At 39.3% G+C, this 20,594-nt stretch overlaps 2 protein-coding genes across 2 annotated transcripts; one reads left to right on the top strand and one right to left on the bottom strand.

The window, feature by feature from the left end:
• The first annotated feature begins 765 nt into the window (after positions 1–765).
• On the top strand, positions 766–10,451 carry fkbp5 (FKBP prolyl isomerase 5). The gene is made up of 11 exons (XM_067242286.1): positions 766–968; positions 3,922–4,054; positions 4,316–4,460; positions 4,677–4,819; positions 5,909–6,023; positions 6,160–6,316; positions 6,463–6,553; positions 6,644–6,727; positions 7,095–7,280; positions 7,845–8,084; positions 8,562–10,451. The coding sequence occupies exons 2-11, from the start codon at positions 3,950–3,952 to the stop codon at positions 8,658–8,660; spliced, it is 1,365 nt and encodes a 454-aa protein (XP_067098387.1). The 5' UTR covers positions 766–968; positions 3,922–3,949; the 3' UTR covers positions 8,661–10,451.
• A 1,074-nt stretch (positions 10,452–11,525) lies between these two features.
• LOC136948016 (sodium- and chloride-dependent GABA transporter 2-like) lies at positions 11,526–18,350 on the bottom strand. The gene is made up of 15 exons (XM_067242275.1): positions 18,158–18,350; positions 17,082–17,293; positions 16,754–16,888; positions 15,986–16,126; positions 15,796–15,883; positions 15,544–15,676; positions 15,338–15,472; positions 14,429–14,532; positions 14,206–14,330; positions 13,955–14,067; positions 13,748–13,885; positions 13,336–13,438; positions 13,117–13,217; positions 12,643–12,813; positions 11,526–12,475 (listed from the first exon to the last, which is right to left on the bottom strand). The coding sequence occupies exons 2-15, from the start codon at positions 17,251–17,253 to the stop codon at positions 12,353–12,355; spliced, it is 1,782 nt and encodes a 593-aa protein (XP_067098376.1). The 5' UTR covers positions 17,254–17,293; positions 18,158–18,350; the 3' UTR covers positions 11,526–12,352.
• Positions 18,351–20,594: the final 2,244 nt, after the last annotated feature.

Below are 20,594 nucleotides of genomic sequence, written 5' to 3'. Positions count from 1 at the left end.
CAATAACTTTATTGGGGATGAAATTCAATCACTCTTGCAAACCCACACAAGAAAAAGGCACCAGACAGAATCAGATGGCAGTTGTGTTATTTCTATAGACATATAGATTGGCTATAGGCTGATGTTGTGTAGCTATATTTAACAATTAGGTAACCGCTTAAGGGTAGGCCTTGCTAGCTTACTGTAGCCTACATCATCACCTGTCCGATATAAACAGCAATGGTGACATTAGCCTAGGCTACATGCTTTCCCTAAAGCACTTGCTTAAATGAAATTACACTGCTTTTGAAATTACGCATATCATCTGACGGTCGTTGAGTTCTGCATCCTACGCATAATGTCCAAATGTGAAATGCAACCCAACACAAATTCAGTAGCCTACAAAATTACTTATTTTATATTGGTAATTTTGCCTGAGTAATCCAGATGGTGTGCTTATCGTCTCGCCGATAATAACGCATTGAACCGAGGACTGCAATGTTTATGTGAACTGTTCATCTGAGCCCCCGAGGACAGAACAGTGCTGTACAGGCTGTTCCCGGTAGCGCCGGCGTTCGGCACAGAACGGGTTACAGGTCAGGGTGTCTACTGGAACACAGTGTTCTCGTCAGAGGAGCTACAGTACAGCCGGAACATTGTGTTACTATGTGGCTACCTTCCAAGACCTGCCCTTAATTTTTTACTCTAAATCACCCTCCCCTTCGTTCTCCCCGCCTCTTCCCCGGTGTCATTTCTATTCAGTTCTCCATGTGGCCCAAACTAGCATGTTGATCGTCACTGCTGTCTGTGGTATTGGGTGTAAAAAAAACTATGGACAGAACATTTAGTTCCCTGGTTATGAGAGGGCGGGCTTGAACTAAACGGAATAGCGTGCGCTGCTGTATCACTGGCAATACAGGCTACCGGCTGAAACTACAGGCTATACACAACAAAAAATACACGGAGGGAGAGAATAATCAAAACAAATAGTAAGTCATATCTTTATCGACATTAATTTGATTTTTATCTTCAATCTTAGAGCGTAGAGCGGATATAGGCTAGATCGTATTGATAAGTTTTATGTTCCTGATATGACACTCACCTTATATTTTAATTTGTCTATGTTCTATAGATTGCAATTTGTTCTGTTGAATTAAATTTCAGTGTCAATAATCAGGATAGCTTTTATTCTATTTTCCTTATTCTTTTATTTTCCTCGCATGACATACATAATTTATCTGTTCTTTGCACATATTAGGCCATTTACCTATATTCTTGTCTTAAGAACATATTTCCACTGATAATCCTAGACAATAGTTTATTTGCATAATTCCTTAAACAGTCTAATGTTTCTAGTCTAATGTCGGCTCTTTCACTCACTCACACACACAAACACACACGCACGCACACACACGCACACACACACACATGTAGGCATGTTATTGTGACCATGTATATTGCAGAAGAATTAGATATAAGCACACTATAAATACAGAAAAATGCATAAGAAACAGTAGCCTATGAGGTTAACATCGGAGGGATAGAGGCAAGTTCTTTATGGATGTATTGTGAAATTGGGATAGAGTATGCAGTATAGTCAGTTTCATCAGGCCAATATTTTCTCCTGGGGTTAGACTCTACAATGGTTCATTGCAAAAGCCTTCTCAACAGGGGCTGTATTGGTCCTTTTTCAACAAGGGTACAAGTTGTAGACTAGTTAAGGACAGCATAAAGCCAGGTGGAAGTAGAGACTGTGTAGTTAAAGACAGCATAAAGCCAGGTGGAAGTAAAGACTGTGTAATGATTCATCTATGAGAGAGAGTCAGAGACAGTCAGTTATGCAGTTCCCAGAAATTATGTGCATAAAGTCTACAGCAATGGGATTGAGAGATCTGTCATTCTACATCTGGTTTATAATTGCCATATGAAGTAACTATTTTCCTGTGGTAGATCAGAGAATACATACAGATAATGTACTTTTAGTCTGGACAATGTTTTGCTTCATTCATTGTCAGTAACTGTCCTCTTGAAGTCATACTTACTTGCGAAATAGCATTTAAGCATTAGGTTTGAGAGCTTGGAAGCACAGCCTATCTGTTGAGTGACCATGAGCTCCCAGGACTGAATGTTCACTGGTTTGTTGTGTTCTGTTCCTTCATTTCTCAGCAGGGTTCTGATTTCCATGCTTATAAGACACATAGCACTATCCCTATAAAAACATCAATAATTTGACATACATTGTCCTTTGTAAATGTGTACATGGATAAGAGGAAAATGTTACCTACCTTCCCATCACTTTCACAATTTCGTTTTTTTTATTATGTTATGGAAACCCCCCTCCCCACAAATGTACTTATTTTACATATTGTATATCCTGATGTATCAGATTTATAAATAAACTGTCTTTGCACTTCTTCAGATTTTGGGATAGGCAATTTAATGAATTTATATTTGCCCATTGCCATTCTAAGCAGATGCTGTGTTGTGACTAAGTGGGTTTCAAATTGGTGAACACCATCCGATTGTGCCAGGGAACTCTGAACAGACGGAACATAGTGTTCCCCACGCACACGCACACACACACACACACACACACACACACACACATGTGCTTACACGCACACACACACGCACACACATACACACACACTCATAAGCCCTTTCATTCTTGGTTAGGAACACAGACATACAGTATAGTATACACACGCAAATAGACACCGGCACTTATGTGTTAACAAGTTTGCAGTTCACACAAGGTCAATTTAAGCATAACAATCGATTTTAATTTCAACTATATAAAATTGAACTTGTTAATAACCAGTATGATTATTAACAGGTTCCATGTATGTATTTTTATTTTTTTTACTTGGTGTTCACTTTATTCAATAATACTTTTTACGGAAGCTATATTTTACAGTGCACATTTTACCGACATAAAGGTACGTATACTGAAGAACAAAGAACAGTTGAAACTGTATACTGCTGTGTCTAGTGCCTACCTGACCTCATTCACTAAATTAGTTTTTGTTAAACAATTGTGCTAATTGGAAAATGAATTCAAGAACAACAGGTCAGAAAGGCCTAAGGCACAGATGTTGAAGGAGTATAGGAAAATAGAACATAGGGTATAAAACTGACCTTAAATGTTGATTAAATGTTAATCCGACATTCTAACTCTCTTCAAGGTTATTACCTGTATTTCTCAGAAACTTTGTACAGGTTTATTTTAGGTAGCATGTTTAATAAAGTGTTGATATACTGTACCAATAGAGAGGTAGTTAAATATTTCACCGTTTATGTACCATAGGCTGGAAAAGGACTCACATCCTGAAGGGCTGTTAGAATGTTGCATCGAGGAACAGGAGCTAAACTATGACTTATGTTTTTAGTTTTGCTACCTTAGCTGCCACAGATAAAATTGGTGAAGTAAGATGTGTGTGATAATATATCATCAATCATAGTTTATTCAACAAACCTGTAATGATTATACTTTTATTTTAAATTTTTGTCAAAAGCACTAACGGGGGGGGGGGGGGGGTCTTCTGGACAATCTGTCCAATTATATTCAGGCTTTAGAGTGCTTTATCCATGTGATCTAACTTGCAAGCTGAACTTGAACATCAGTCCAGGTATTTGTCTGTGTGTTCTTTGAATGAATAAAGGGAGAGCTGTCATGTAATGTCCACCTATTTAAAAAAAAAGTCTTGCTCTGCACTACGGATAAGGTTTATTTAAGCAGAAAGGTTTATTGGTCTCACAGCAATGCACATGCACGCATGCAGGGAGCGGTGACACCGGGAAACACGTACACACACATGCAGGAAAACACATGCAGCAAGATTTATTTGTACTGACGGAGACCTATCATCCACATATTTAAGCAAAAAAAAAAAAATCCACCAATAGTTAACCAATTGTTTGTGTATTTCATTGTTTCTACAGGAATAGAAAGGCCTACCCAGGTGCAGAGATGACAACTGATAAGGATCTGTGTATGCATGGCCAGTCTGTTCCAGTGGTTTTTACAACAAAGGGCATTGACATCACTCCTAATAAAGACCAGGGAGTTTACAAGGTATTGGGAGGGTTTAACAATCTTGGCAATTTCTCAGTTTGAATTTAAGACATCGTTTGGTACACACACAAACCAACACACTTTTTTTGATATACCAACACACTTTTTAATTCCCGGGCACATGCTTTTTTGCATGTACTGTACACGTTTATACATGTACACACACATGTGCGCACACCAATGTTATGAAAAGATGAAATAATCTACCCTTGGAGTTGCACCTCATTCTGATCTTAAATTTGATGTTCATTGTATTTCCAGGTGATAAAACGACAGGGACAGGATGGGGACAGACCCATGATTGGAGACAGGGTGACTGTTCATTACACTGGCAGACTACTCAATGGGAAGAAGTTTGATTCAAGTCTAGATCGCAAAGAGCCTTTTTGCTTCAATCTGGGAAGGGGTAAGGGAACTCACTATTGAGCACTTTTTACTTCAGTGTGCTTTTAAAACATCCACTCTCGACTGTACATTCAATCTATGCACAGAAGGATTTCTTTTGTTATTTTTAAGATCGTTAACCGTCATAAACACAATTTCTTAATGGTTGACGTGCAAGTGTAAAATCCCAAGTCTATTTTCCATCACTGAAGTACTTTTTGTTACATTCATGCCATAGGGCAGGTAATTAAGGCCTGGGACATTGCCTTGGCTACCATGCAGAGAGGAGAAGTCTGCATGCTCCTCTGTAAACAAGAGTATTCCTATGGATCTGCTGGAAGCCCACCCAAAATACCTCCCAACTCATCACTACTGTTTGAGGTGAGTGGCAGCACAGGTTTGAATTTTGTATCGTTTTTATTAGCTTTTTTTCATGCTCCTCAAGTTGAAAATAAGTTTGAGTCTAGTTTCAAGTTTTGTTTTCGAGTGTCTGTATAGACAAAAACATGAAATGTACTCAAATTATGTCATTCAGGCCGACCCTGGGGGGGGGTGCCTCACAGTTTGAGAATGCCTGCTCAAAGCCATTTTATTAACTACCTTTACTTGATAAGTACTGTTTAAGGGACTGTTTAAGGGAGTCAGGTGGCTGAGCGGTGAGGGAGTCGGGCTAGTAATCCGAAGGTCGCCAGTTCGATTCCCGGTCATGCCAACTGACGTTGTGTCCTTGGGCAAGGCACTTCACCCTGCTTGCCTCGGGGGAATGTCCCTGTACTTACTGTAAGTCGCTCTGGATAAGAGCGTCTGCTAAATGACTAAATGTAAATGTAAGATAAAACAGGAAATAGTTTCTCGAGTAATACTTAGTTCTCATATTTATTCTTGTAGGATACTAAGTTCAAGCTACAATGGCCAATAAAATAACGTGGTGAATTCTGCAGACATGTATTTCAGTACTGCAGCTACATTAGTCTACTCTAATTAAAACAGCAACGTTGCTTAGGATTCAAACCTCTTAAAGAGCCTCCTTAGTAGACTACTCAGAGTATTACAGATTATTTAGAGGATGTGCAGGGTGCGCATCTCTGCCACTTAAAGTGCAAACTGTAACGTGGCCGCTGCGGGTCAGGAAGCCCTTCCCTCATGTAGGCTGGAGCATTGAGCTCAACAATCCTGCTTGGGAAGTGCCGAGCACATGGGTTTCTCACAAAATCTCACAGACAGTTGCTCTTCTTACAGTGTTGTGCTGTAGCTTGAGGCCTTGCAGGGTATTTATGATGTGAGTTGACTCACCAGAGATCTGCTGTGATATAACAGAAATATTAATGATCAGATCTTTTTATTTTAAAACATAGTACATACCAAGCCCAAGAGAACCTTAAGGAACTACTTATGCAATAACTGGGGCCTTGCAATTTCTGCTGTTGAACCAGGTGGATGGTTGCATGTGTGTGTGTGTGTTTGCTGCAGGTGGAACTACTAAACTTTGAGGGAGAGATGCTCACTGACGATGGTGGGATCATCAGGAGGATAAAGGTCAAAGGGGAGAGCTTCAATAATCCCAACGAGGGGTCCACTGTTGAAGGTACAGGTTCTTCTCAGGATGGGCTGTCTTCGACTGTCCCTTATGAAGTAACATCTTTGAATGCCCCCTTACAAGTGTAGTTGAGTGGTTTTCAAATGATCAGTTGATGCTTATGTATGTCTGGCATATCCTCTAGTTCACCTCCAAGGCAGCTGTGAGGGTTGTCTGTTTGACTCAAGAGATGTACGCTTTATTGTGGGTGAGGCTGATGACAAGAGGGTTCCTCTGGGAGTTGACCGGGCTATGGAAAAGATGCAGAAAGGAGAGTGCTGCTTGCTTTATTTAAAACCCAAGTAAGTTTGGCGTAATTTCAATATACTCCCTATTGCAAAATTGGTGAACAATGCTTACTGAGGAGACATATTATTGGTTAAACCTATTAAATGCAGTTTACACAGTGCCAGGAATTTTAGTCATAACACCTTCTCTGCTTCTGTAGATATGCATTTGGTAAAGAGGGTAATCCGGAGTTCAAGATTGGACCAAACACAGAAGTGGTATATGAAGTTACACTTAAAGATTTTCAGAAGGTGAGTTTCTAATAAGGTAAAGCAGTTGATTAGCTGATGTTGAAATAATAGCTTCCAATAAAATAATCAAATTGCCTGTGTGATTTTAAGTCCAAAGAATCCTGGGAAATGGACTTGAGTGAAAAACTTGATATGGCTGTTGGAATCAAACATAAAGGAAACCATTATTACAAGGTACAGAATCCAGATAGTATTGTTTTGTATAACCAGTGTATACCTTATTTTACATCTTAAAGACATCTGAAACAGACATTGTTACATCATTCCATGCCCTTCCTTAATCTGCGATTAACATGTAATGAGAAACAGAATCTGACTAACAACGGAACAAAACTTTAGGACAATAACACACTTTGCATATTATTTCACTCTTTGAGGAAAGTTTGTGGAGTTTTCTCCACTCCCTTACCTACATGTGACTTATTACACATCTCCCCAAGATCTTGACTCATTTTCTCATGTTTAGGGGAGTTCACATGACACACCTTAGAGAGAACTCTGATTAGTCACTTAACTGAGCCCAAGTGTTTTTCTGTGCTAGGCCGGGCGGTATTATCAGGCAGTTATTCAGTACCAGCGCATTGTGTCCTGGCTGGAAATGGAGTGTGGGACAGGGGTGGAGCAACAACAGAGGATCCGGGACTTGCTCATGTTGTCCCAGCTCAACCTAGCACTGTGTTTCTTGCGACTGAAGGACTTTTCACAAGCAGTAGATAACTGCAACAAGGTAAATACTGCACACATACACCTGCTTTATATTATCATCACACTAAACATATCACTTTTGGATTTTTCAAAAAAAATTACGTAAAAGCTTTGTGGCATCATCAATGTATGATCTCTTCCAATAGTCTTTCATCTAATCAGGCATTCATTCACAAATGGCTCGCAACTATTGCACATCAAGTGAATCAAGCGTTTTCAGGCATAAGCCTCCAGTCATGACTTGTTTTGGGTGGCAACCACATGCTTTATTTGAAAGACTCACAGTAGGTGTCAAGAAACAAAAACACTTGTTCATAACATTATTCTTCGTAATTTAATGTAAATATTGAGTTGGAGGAAAGGGCAAGATTCAATTTCCTATAGTCCAAATAGTTTCATTTACATTTTCCAGAATAATAAACAACTAGCCTTGCTACATGTTTAGACACAAGCTTATAGACACCCTGGTGGAATTTGATTGATCTTTTAGTCAAGACGGGGCCTTTTAACAGCCCATTGGACATGTTGATCTGTTTTTATTTTTATATATGGATGGCCATTGTTGTAAAATGTGTGTGTGTCCCAGGTCATAGAAGTGGATGGGAAGAATGAGAAGGCATTGTACCGTCGTGGGGAGGCCCGGCTCCTTCGTAATGAGTTTGGCTTGGCCTTGACTGACTTCCGGCAAGTGCTGCAGGTCAACTCCTCAAATCGAGCAGCCCGCGCTCAGATTTCCATTTGCCAGCGCAAGATCCGGGAACACCATGAACGGGACAAGATAATCTACGCCAACATGTTCCAGAAATTTGCTGAACATGACGCTAAGGTATGTAAATGTCAAAAACCTTTGTTATAAATATTGATTCACATGACGATATCTTATGCTCTTGTCCCATTTATCTATTTAATTACAGAGCTGTGATATTCTTTCCCAGTACAATAATATTTTACAATGTCCATTTGCAGTAATTTTTATAAAGCCAAATCTTACTTTGACTTTTGACAAGATTATAGTATTAAAATGTAACTGATATTGCTTGGCTCACCGGCAAAGACATTGGAGGAATAGGATAATGACAAACTGCATGTCATGGTCAGGAAGAATCACTTTGTTAATCATATACTGACACCTAGTGGTAAATGTCCTGAACTGCGTTGCCCATATTTATTGAGACGTAGGGCCAGAACCTCCCCTGGTTTGTAGAGGTGTGACGAGATCTCGTGCCACTTTCAAAAAGTTTGTGTGGCAGGATTTTGGTTACCTGGTGTATCGTCCCACCCCTAGTTGTTTGTCTTACGGCAGGTGGGGAAGATGAAGAGGAGGAGGGATGACGGTGGAAGGACAGACGAGAACAGTCACCTGGGCGTTAGAAGACGACGCAAAAGTCAAGACTGTCTGTGATGCTGTTGATGTTCAGAAGAAAGGGACAAGGGGGGCAGGCCTCCCATTGTTTACCTCACAGAGACCAGGGGTTTGAGGCAGGACTGGGGTGGGACTAGCCCCCAGACACGTCTCAGTGCCCATCGTGCTGTTCCTGCATGAGAGGCTGGGTATGAGTGAAAACAGCTGCAAACATTCAGTCACATGGAATCAACAATCTTGGGTAATATCTTGAACGTCAAAGTGCCGATGACCAATGCCCAAAGTTAAAATATTCCAAACAAATGCAAAGTTGCAAGTTATTTAAAATGATATCATGACATCACATGTAATTGGTGCTTTGCATACAATGCACTTTTGACCTATTTATATTAAAATGTGCTTACAATACGAACTCTTCTTTTCATGAAGATTGAAAACTGCATGTATAACATGCAGCCCCACACCTCTATATGCACACTTAAAGTTAGCATTCTTTTGATAACAAATGAATCAGACCTAATACAATACAGTTAGTATATTGTTGCATTATCTGTTTATTCACAATTGTTATGCACAAGGTGCACAAGGTAACAATTTTGGTGGCATTGCCATAGATTTTCATAGTCCTCAATACACAGTTTGTAAAACTTGTGAAACTCATAGGTGCAATGTTGCAGACAATCTTGATTGACCCAGGAGCACAGAAAATCAGTTGCCCATATTATTTGGAAACATGCGCTTTAGACATATTCATAGAAACTCAAACCTTATACCAGGGGCAGATACAACAGGTGAGGTGTTTTTTGCAGTTTTACATTTGAATATTTTGTAATAGTCTATTGGGAATGTTGAAAGTTATATTAAAAAAATTACATAAATCAGCATGTCATATCTTAGAAGTGCAAACTCCCACTGGGAGTTGGCACTTTGGCTGAGATTGTAAAACCACCAATGTTGTCTTTTCAAGGAAATACCATGATTTGCGCCTGGATACATTCTTGGCTTTAAATTTGAGGTGTTTGTTTTACATTGGTTTGCTATCAGAGCCTGGGGGCGTCTTTAATACAGTATGAAAAAAAACAGTGACTGTAAGTGTGTGTCTTTTTAAAATTCTAATCATAATTCTTATATTTTGTTTCAACCAATGTATCTCTCATGTGCTGATATATCACTCAACCACCAAAATATTTTTCCGAGAATCACAAGTTTCATACATTTAACATCCCCTAACATTTGATCACCAAAACATCAACCTCTGAATCTCAATCACACAACTGATCCCCATCTGCCAATCACAATGTGTCAAAACCTGAGACCACTTAATAGAAATGTCAGTGGTAGGTGCCAATATGAAATGCATGTTATTCCAATCAGGATAGTTAATTGTGGTTGAACTCATTGGTGGATATGCTGATGTCAGTCCTCTGAAGAGCGTGGCTGTGCGGGATAATGTCAGGTACTGTAAACATTTCTTGTCCGATCGCTAGCTGTCTCAACATTACCTGAAACCAAAGCAGATATATAACAACAAGCTTGTTAACTTGATCTCTGAGTAAGGCAGGCTTATAAAAGATTGTAGAACTGGGACAACTTAACAGTACCCCTAGCAACATCCTTACTGCTGCCTATACAACACAAAATATTCTAAAAAGGAATTAATAGTTTCCAACACACGGGACACAGTTTAGGTGGTACAGAGAAAGAAGATAGGGATCATTATAAAGAAGTATGACTGTGTACCATTATGAATTTTTGACTACATTAATATATGAAGAAGAGAGATACATATGCAATACTAACAATTGTTGTATACTGTATATACGCTATGCATCGTCACTGTCAATAAAGTGTATCTTAAGACATGACAATGTGAAGAGGCCTTTCACATCCCAATCCTAGATTTATAGTGTCCCATCCTGCATTTACATTTACATCTCTTCATTTAGCAGACACTTTTATCCAAAGCGACTTCCAAGAGAGAGCTTTACAAAGTGCATAGGTCACTGATCATAACAACAAGATAGCCACAAAACATTGCGAGTAGCCAAAACATGAAGCACACATTGTGACCAACCAAAATAAGTGCCAAAGGGAAGAACCATAAGAGCATGTAGTTAAACAAGTTACAATTAAACAACATGAACCGCTATAAGTGCAAGTGTACCTGTGGAAAAAAGCAAGCAACAATAATAAAAACACTATATCACAGCGAGTACCAAAAATTTAAGTCAGTTACCACTAACCACAAGAGCAACAAGTCTCTAAGCAAGAGTCATTGTGATCCTTGAGGAAACTAACATCGGGTCAAGCGAACCGTTCCTAAGTACCGTTGTACTCCCGGAACAAGTGCGTCTTGAGCCTTTTCTTGAAGGTGGAGAGACAGTCAGTGTCTCTGATGGAGGTGGGGAGTTGATTCCACCACTGGGGGGCCAGACAGGAGAAGAGCTTGTGTTGGGACCGGGCGGTCTTGAGCGGTGGGACCACCAGGCGGTTGTCTGAAGAAGACCGTAGGTGACGGGTGGGGGTGTAAGGCTGCAGGAGAGACTTGATGTAGACGGGTGCAGTCCCGTTCACTGCTCGGAAGGTCAATACCAGGGTCTTGAATCTGATACGGGCCATGATAGGTAGCCAGTGGAGAGAGATGAGGATGCAACACATTTATATTTAATGAACAAGGAGATACTCTGAAATGGGCTTTTTGCAAAACATCACACACATGCTTAAGCTTAGACAACTACTCTGTGCCTTTTCTATTATTGAGTAAGCTACATACAGTACAAGCCTGCTGTAATCAACACTCAGGTTGGACTCAAATGTGTTGCTGAGTTTGAGATTCAAACAAAAGCTTAACATGAGGCCCAACAGAGCTAAATCGCTTTTACAAGTGAACCCCCCCAAAATCTTTTTGATATTTTTTGTTGTTGTAAATGTTTGAAAAGCTTTAATGATACGGATACATAACACTTTAAACTGTAAAATGGGAAAAACCCAGCGAATTGACCATATAGAAGTTGTGGTTCAATCCATTTAGAAAAATTATTATTGCATTTGATTACAGAAAAATGCATTTTTATTTCTTACATCAACATCAAAAATGTATACTGTGCATTATTATACCACACTTCACATTTAGAAACTGTTGCCCATAATTGTTTTCTGTACAAAGGAAACCCCTCAATGCCATACTTCAGACAAAAAACAATATATGTGAAGCAATACAATTTGGATACTCAAATATCATCTTACAGTTAAAGAAGATTTTAAGCTTGCTGATGAATTAACAGACTCAGAGAACTGTGAATACAGTTCACACAATGATCACACAATGTCTGACCCTCTCCTATGTCCCTGTGTTAAAAATTATTGGAACTGGTTAAAGCACAACCTGTCAGAGTTTGGCATATGTGACCTTGCAACTTCACTAAAGCTTTTTCAACCTTCCACTGAGAAGACCGATAAGTACAATAATATTTACCCTTTACTAGTCACAATAAAATTAAGTATATATCCAATGTCTGTAGTACAGTATTGAGCAAGTTTGTTTCAGGGGAAACACTACTTTAGATTAATCTAACAATACCCCAACACACCGTGCTGTAAAGTCAGGACACATGTCCTTCACTTCAACGTCAGGTCAAATATAGTGGCATGTTCTGGCTGCTTAGTATTGTGTGCTAAGTGATTACAGTACTAGCTCTTCCATACGTCTGAATGTCTGAATGTGTGAATGCTCATAGACCTGTGTCTCCACATAAAGGTCTAGACTTAAGCTGGTCAGATTCATCTAGAAAGACTTTCTTTTGTGACTTTGTCAAGGGAAGATCCATTGATGGAGTGCAGAGGATTGAGATTCTCTGAAGCAGAAGAGAACAGATTTTTAGTGAGAAAATCGACTAGTATTATCATGTTCAAGCAACAGGGTAAATTAACTGAAAACAGCAAACAAAATGCATTTGGAAAATGGACAGTCTTCTATCTAATTTAGCTACAAGCCAAAAGGGATAGATCCCCCACTCAGTACCTGTCTCAGTGTTCCAGGAGTGACACTGATAACGTAGATCATCCAGAGAGGAACCAAGAGTGTTGAGGAGAGAGTGAACCACCAGCCAAGGGCATAGCCCCACCATGGATATTCAGTTTTGTTGTTGAACTTGAGAGGAGTGTACTTGACCAAGGAGAAGACAAACGTTGCCTGAAATAAGAGTGGTTGTAAACATAATTTACCTATACAGTATAATAGTGTTCAATTTATATATGTACAGTATTGTGCAAAAGTCTTAGGCAAAAAATAATAATATAATATACATACATGATATAATACAATATGAATATATAAGACAATATTCATGTAAAAAATATTTACTTCTGCACAGTACTGTATGTATTTCACAAATAGTAAAAAAAAAACATTAACATAAACTTTAACAGATGTTGTGCAACTTCTGTCGAGGCATGCATTTAATTGATTTGAATTGAGTAATACTGTAATACTCACCATGCATATAATTGGAGTTACATACTTCAGCAAGTGCTTAATCAAGGGGAAAGGTCGATACCCAATCATGTCCTCAATGTTATCATAGAAATGTTCTGAGCCTGTGGAGTAGACGTTACAGTGAGGAGAGGGAATTATAAACATCAATAGATTGACCATTAACATACTGAGAGCTACAACACTAACTATACAGACTTTTGATGTGGATTTAAAACTCACCGTAAATCCAACCGACACACAGAGACTGCAGTATAGCGAAGAGAAGCAGAGTCATCCCACTGCAAGCATAGTAATCAAACACCTGGAAGACGTAGAGGCCACCCTACACAGGCCAGGATGTGGAGGAGGTAGAAGCATAAGATCAAACAAATGTTAAAAGGACACCAACACTTGAAAATGTTTCTTTGTCACATGTCTCAGTTGTTGTCTCATTTTTGTCTCAATTGTAACTTTCAAGTTGTTGGTTACAATTGATATGCTTTTATGATTACTCAATTATAATGAGCTATGGGTGATAAAGCGGTACAACACTTGACAGTAGATAAGGAGGTTGCATGTTCAAATCCCTCCATGTGTCGCTTTGGATGCTAAATCAATGTATGATTGTAATACAACAAAGATGATTTCCTACCTCTGTGACCATCACCAGGCCAATGAAGAAGCACCCTGAACTAATACCAAGGAGTAGGAGTTTACGCCGATGCCCAACATGAAAGAAGGAAGGATGCATGTCTGAGATAGCTGTAATCAGAGCCTCCAGACCTACAAACTGAAACAGAGAATAAACTTAACTGTCAACTAACTAACTTCTGTGAATTGAAGAGATTTCAGTACTTGCCTGACTGTCTAACCCAAGTAAGATGATCATAATGAAGAAAAGAATGGCCCAAAGCTGAGGTACTGGCATCATGGCCACTGCACGAGGATACGCAATAAATGCAAGGCCAGGACCTGAGGTAAAAAAAAACATGTGAACAAGTGTGCATGAGTTTCCTGAGTACATTTTGTAACAACCATGCATGCATTTCATGTTAGTCCTGATGGTTTATTGATAGCTGATGCATTTGTCTTGTATATCTTTACTCTGACCTGACTCAGCCACTGTTGATATGTCACTTCCCTGCTCGTACGCCATGAATCCCAGCACAGAGAAGATAGCAAAGCCAGCAACAAAGCTGGTTCCGCTGTTAAGAAGGCACAGGTACACACAATCCCTGAGAAAGACAATCAGTCATTTATTAGGACCATATTGTATACATTATATATTGTATATTCTCTTTCCGCTCCTCTTCACCATGACCTCTTCACTCACTTGTAACAGTTGTTGTTGTACTTATTGTAGCTGCCAAGAGCAGTAAGGCACCCAATGCAAATAGCATAAGAATAAAATATTTGTGTTCCAGCATCCATCCACACCTGCAAGACCAAGTGACAGACAATGATTAAAGTCTAACAGCTTAGATACATTATCAACTGAAGACATATTAGATAATACCCAATTAATCTGAAAGTACCAAGTCAATGAAAGGAATTGTTAAGATGAGTTCAAGACAAAATCAATGTATTTATTACACAAATGTGTGGTGCAGGTGTCTGGTACACTCAAGTTGGGTATCAAAGAAGACTGGACAATGAATACAGGAAATCAAGAGAGTATATTGTATCACAATATGGGAGGATACAATATGATTAACATTGCCCTCACAGGCTCTGAAAAAGGACACAGAATGCCAGATAGCTTTTGTTTAGGTCTTTAGATAGGGCTCCTAGAAATGGCCTTGTCACTCCTTCTATTTTCCTTATTCAAAGTTGCATGGCATTATACACTTTGGTAATATTGTGACCTCTGATCTACCCTAGTGTCGCAGGCATTTCCGAGTCGCTTCTTACAAAAACCCAACTTAAGGCTATACAGGCATAATAAAACAGTATAATGATTCAAGAAACATAATTAATAGATAGGAATATTTCTCTCCTGGACATAACCAAGGGTTATGTGCTCATGAGATTAATATTGCAAGGTATAGCTCAAACATTGTTAATTATATTCAGAACATTTCAAACAGTATAGAAGTCATAAAGTAATCACTATCTTTAATTGTTAACTGATCAATGGTCAGACCTCTTCACAACCTGGAGCCCTCTATGTGCCCAAGAATGTGTGGATGTGTAGGTGGAAGACTAGACACACAGGTTTAGTAACCGAGCAGGTCATTCTTACCTGAGGGTCAGCAAGACGGGCTGGGTCAGGATACAGGTAGAACTTAATACCATCTATGGCCCCTGGCAGTGTGAGTCCGCGGACTAGCAACACCCCCAGCATCACATAGGGGAAGGTGGCAGTGATGTAAACCACCTGAGAGAGAACCAGTTTTGAGTCCGGTCTTGCACATCCAATACATCACTATTATTCATGGCCTGCCTTACCTTTCCTGTTGACTTCACTCCCTTCCAGACACAGAAGTAACAGATGATCCAGGACAACAGAAGACAAAGTGCCAGCTCCCACCGTATGCTGCCAAGCTCATGAATGCTGCTTGTGAGATTCAAAACTCTTCTTCTGTAAAGCATAGTGTCAGTTACAATTCCAAATGACAATGTAGGATACTCTGTTTGTGCTTCACACATATTCATTTAAATTGAGCAAATGGATTAACTTGTTATATCTTGTAGACTTACTCCCAGAACTCCCTAACTGGCGATGTTGCATTCTCTTCTGTGGTCCAATTTAGATGGCCAATACTTCGGTCAAACTCAACGCAATTCCCTGTTCATAACAATTGTTCAATTGATCAATTGTTTAATGATTAGGAAACTTTACAACTCGATTTCTATGAGGATAACCAAGTGCAAATCCCTATTAATATACCTGTGTTCCAGCTGTTTTTACAACTAGCCCATGGGAGTTCAGGCTCAAAACAAGAAAACAGGTAGAAGAATGCCCAGGCCAGTATGATGATGTAATAAATGCTGGAATACAGAACAACCACTTGGCTTCCATATCCCAGGCCTAAAAAGGAAAAGTACATATTTGAGAACATACCCAGTGATATTTAAACTCTATCAAGTACAAAAGAACATGTCAAAACTGATGAACATTTTTCTTACTTAGACCAAATGACTACACCAAATGATTCCAATACAATTTGGTATTTTAATTGTTTAAAGGGAAATTTGTCACGCAATCAAAATGCTTTCACCCAGTTAAGCTGTAACTACAAAGGATGTAGTTCTCTATTAAAATCCCACATTCAGATAAATCATTGATGTGCACAAAGGCTGTAAATGTATGTCCTACAGACATTCCCTCAAAAAGTAATAACTGATGTAATAGTGTGGGCCCATGTAATACAGTTTAAGCTGATACAAGACTTAAATCAATGATATATTTTTTTCTATATAAAGTAACTTATTGTTAATCTTTGTTAAAGAAGACTTGCCAGCCATGTATTGTTGGGTTTTAATCTTACATGGGAATTTAACTGAGTATGTCATGTTTTGGCAAGGATTTCACCCCCTGGTACAGAAAATTACACATTCATCAAACATTTAGTCATTTTTTTAGCAGACGCTTTTATCCAGAGCACACTTCCCGTCCACTTCCCCACTTATTCGCCCCTTAGTGTTCCATTGTTACCTTCAAAGAGAGGGCATATTTTCCGCCAACAGGTGATGCTCCCCTGTGTGGTGTACTGGCCCAAGGATGTCTCCAGGAGAAACAGTGGAATGCCACAAGTGAAGAGGAAGAGTGTATAAGGAATGAAGAACACCCCTTAGGAATAGAACAAATTACTATTCACAAATCAGAAACAAAAGTATAGCACAACTTCAGCACGCCACCAGGATTTGTTGCATTACTTTATGCTGAACCACATAAGAATTCTGTTACTTTGCACAAATGATTTGAAATGACACAAGCTTAAGTACAAAATCCATTTAAATAATCAACAACAAACTAAACTCACCCCCTCCGTTTTTGTAGCACAGGTATGGAAATCTCCACACATTACCCAGGCCTATGATTTGTCCTGCTACGGCCAGGAGGAACTCTAACTTGCTGGACCACTGGCCTCGTGTTTGGGGGCTTGGGGCTGGGTGGACTGTACTCAAGTCCTGGGGCTCCAGTTTAAACATCATCTCATGCTCATGGAGATTCTCAGTGACACTCGCAATTCCGCTGAAACAAAATATTTTAAACACTTATGCAGGCCCAGGAACAAGAATAACAAGAATTCCACTGTTATATGATTTGAAGTGAGTATTGTTCAAACTGCTAAACAATGTGAGCTCATGTTCAAAATATGACTAGCAGACCTACAGCACAGCTGCACTGCTTTGGGACAAGGGTATTTGTGTCATCAATGAAGCTTTTGTTCTTTGCTTTGAAAGTTGTGGAAGTGGGATGAAGATTGGAAAATATGATAAATTCTATTCTGAATACCATTTCATTGTACTTTCAGTTTTTTTCTTTGTGTACGTTTAGCATATGAAGCACTTTCAATCTAAGTGTAAGTGTTTAAGTAGGTGTAAAATGATCTCCTTACCACATATCTTATTTGGTAAGTACATTACTGCTGTCCATACATCTCATTGAGGGACGTTTGAAAACAATTGAAGCCTGATAAATCTTACACTATGATCATATGCAATCATGAATCATTTATGAATAAATTTTATTCCAAACACAGATATTTAGATTTTTCTATAGCATGTAAATGTCTGTAAAAGAAACATTTAATTGTATGTTTATATGCAAACAGTTTGCCTGTGGTGTAACACAAAACAGGAAGACATCCCTGCTCTCATTGTGGCACGGAGCATTCAGTCTGTAACCTTTGGCCTACATTCAGCAGCTATAACAAGTGCTACAGCAGTTGAGGCACCCCTTCAATCCTAAATGGCTGAGCATAGGTCCTTGTCATTTGATTTACAGGACTAGATTTGCTAATTTTGTTGTCACTGCCTATACAGTGAAATACATAAAGTAATAAGTATCAAAAGAGCTGCTTAAGGGAGAGAAAATAAGATAAACAGGTAGTACCTTAAGGAGGAAGCTGCAGTTCTGAAGCTTGCGGCTGTGTTCTATTTTTCCATTTTGCTCTTGCAGAAAATGTGTGTTGGTCCCTTTCAGTGGAAACAAACCTAGACCTACAATGTCTCCATGCCAAACTTTCTCCCCAGCTCGAGCTACGATTGAGCCCATGTGGAGGATTAAATATTAGTGTGCGTGCGTGTGTGAGTGAGTGTTCAGTAAGGGTGTGCATATCAGGCTTGAGGCGGAGCTTATGAAACAAGGAAACACTCCCAACTATGAGAGGAAGAGGATTGGTGAATGAGGCCAGCAGGAATATTCCTTTTTGTTTCATGATATAGACCTTGTGTCAATGTTTATTAAGTGATGGATAAACAGGAAGTTGAAAACGCGTAGAAAATACTTATTACATACAGTAGACCTACTTTAGCAGATGCATGCTAAATAGCTAAAATACTTCAATGTGGAAAAAGTGTTACAGGAGGAAATCACAGCAAGCAAAAGGCAAAGAGGACAACAAAGAGTGAAAGGGACTGAAAAGGGTCTGAAAATGATTTTGGTTAGTATTGAGAAAGAACTATGCTGAAAAGTACAAGATCTTTAAGGTTATCAAATTACTGTAAAATATGATTTTTTAAAAGTTTTTTGTTGTTGGAATAACTGTACATTTTGTCTAAAAGTATTGTCCATAGTGACAACTTTAAATATTAATTTAATTACCAAGCAACTGATATTTAGATAAGACAGCAAAAACAGTCAGATCAATATTGCAGCTAATACATGAACTAGTAATACAAATTGATGGAACATTGAAACTGTTAAAGCAGTACTGTAAAATGTTGTCCTCTCACCAGTCTTTATTGCCTGAGGATGAACTGCAGCCTTGTAGCAATTCTTCTAATCCTTTGTCAGGTTTTTCCATAATTTCCCATAAAGTGTTTCTTCAAGTTTTTCTGTCAGCATGAGTCTGCAGACGTGTTAGACTTACTACCCTTTTCAAACAATTCGTTATACTGGTGAGACTAGATCACAACAAGAGGTAACTTGCCATTCAGATTGTCCACATTCCTGCATTATTGGGGTGATCTTATTCGGCAGGTATGAAAAACAGTGTTGGCTGTATGAACAGTTGATAAGGAAATGGTTATTGTGATCAGCATAAGCACATAGGAAATCTCTTTTCTTCCACCTCCTACATCCCTGAAATGTTCAAATAGAGCTGAATACATACATTGAATACATAATCTCTCCGAAAGTTAGTCCAGCCTCAACATCTTTGTGAAAATAATCCTCTAAGAACAAAAAATAAATTGGATTAAGTTTTATGCCATACAACCTAGCTTCCTTATGTAACCAGTGTGAATCAGTGAAACTCACTCCTCAGGTATGTAAGAAGCCACTCACGTCAACGAAGAGCTAGTTGACGTAGTTTGTAGTGGTTGCGCTTGGCAGTCCAGAGGTGGCAGGTTCCACTCCCGATGGCAGCGAACGACGGCCCTGGCGGAGCAAGACCATTTCTCTTACACCCCCGTTACACTTACATTATTCAGTCAACATTATTATCCATGTAGCATAGGGGAAACTGGGATAAGCCATGCCAAGGGGAGAGATGAGCCATCTCTAACTGCAAAAAACAATAAAGAAAAAAACATGGGAAAAGTAAAGGTAGTTGGGTCTGACATGTTAATATTTGGATTTTAACCAAGTTCACAGATTCGTGATATTGTAACGACGTTGCTATTGCTACCCGTGTTGACAACACAAAATACGACTGTCATTTCGTCACTTTGAGACCTCAAACCCATGGAAGCAAATCAGTGAGATAATGTTTTGAATTTTATTTTTGCTGCCATTGGAGAGAGGTGCAATGATTGGAGGTGTTATTACTTCCGAACACCATAGGGCAGCAACTACTAGCTTTTATTTTACCTGTAATCCATAGGCCTATATTATCTCTTCAACACTGCATGTTTCTCGGTTCTTTAGTAGAAGACGCAACGGACACAACGGACCACTGAGAAATGGTCCGGACAGCTTCAGTGCCCCTAGTGGTAGTAACCAGTTGTCGTCAGCGACCATGGTCAGAGAACAGACCACTATGGGAATTCCGGTGTTGCAATAGTATGTGCCTGCAGAGCCGGAGAGCTGCAGTATCAGGACCGCAGTTTTAGGACCGCAGTTCTAGGACCCTAGATTTATCTGACAGCGGCACCTAGCGAATTGGATGACCAAATATACTATTGAGTGAGACTAGATCACAACAAGATAGGCTATTTGAATGTTTTGATAGAGGTAACTTGCCATCCAGATTGTCCACATTCCTGCATTATTGGGGTGTTCTTATTCGGCAGGTATGAAAAACAGTGTTGGCTGTATGAACAGTTGATAAGGAAATGGCTATTGTGATCAGCATAAGCACATAGGAAATCTCTTTTCTTCCACCTCC

Source organism: Osmerus mordax, chromosome 1 (genome assembly GCF_038355195.1).
Source record: "Osmerus mordax isolate fOsmMor3 chromosome 1, fOsmMor3.pri, whole genome shotgun sequence".
Taxonomy (NCBI): Eukaryota; Metazoa; Chordata; class Actinopteri; order Osmeriformes; family Osmeridae; genus Osmerus; species Osmerus mordax.
Note: the sequence above shows the minus strand (reverse complement) of the source record. Positions and strands in the feature narration are given on the sequence as shown.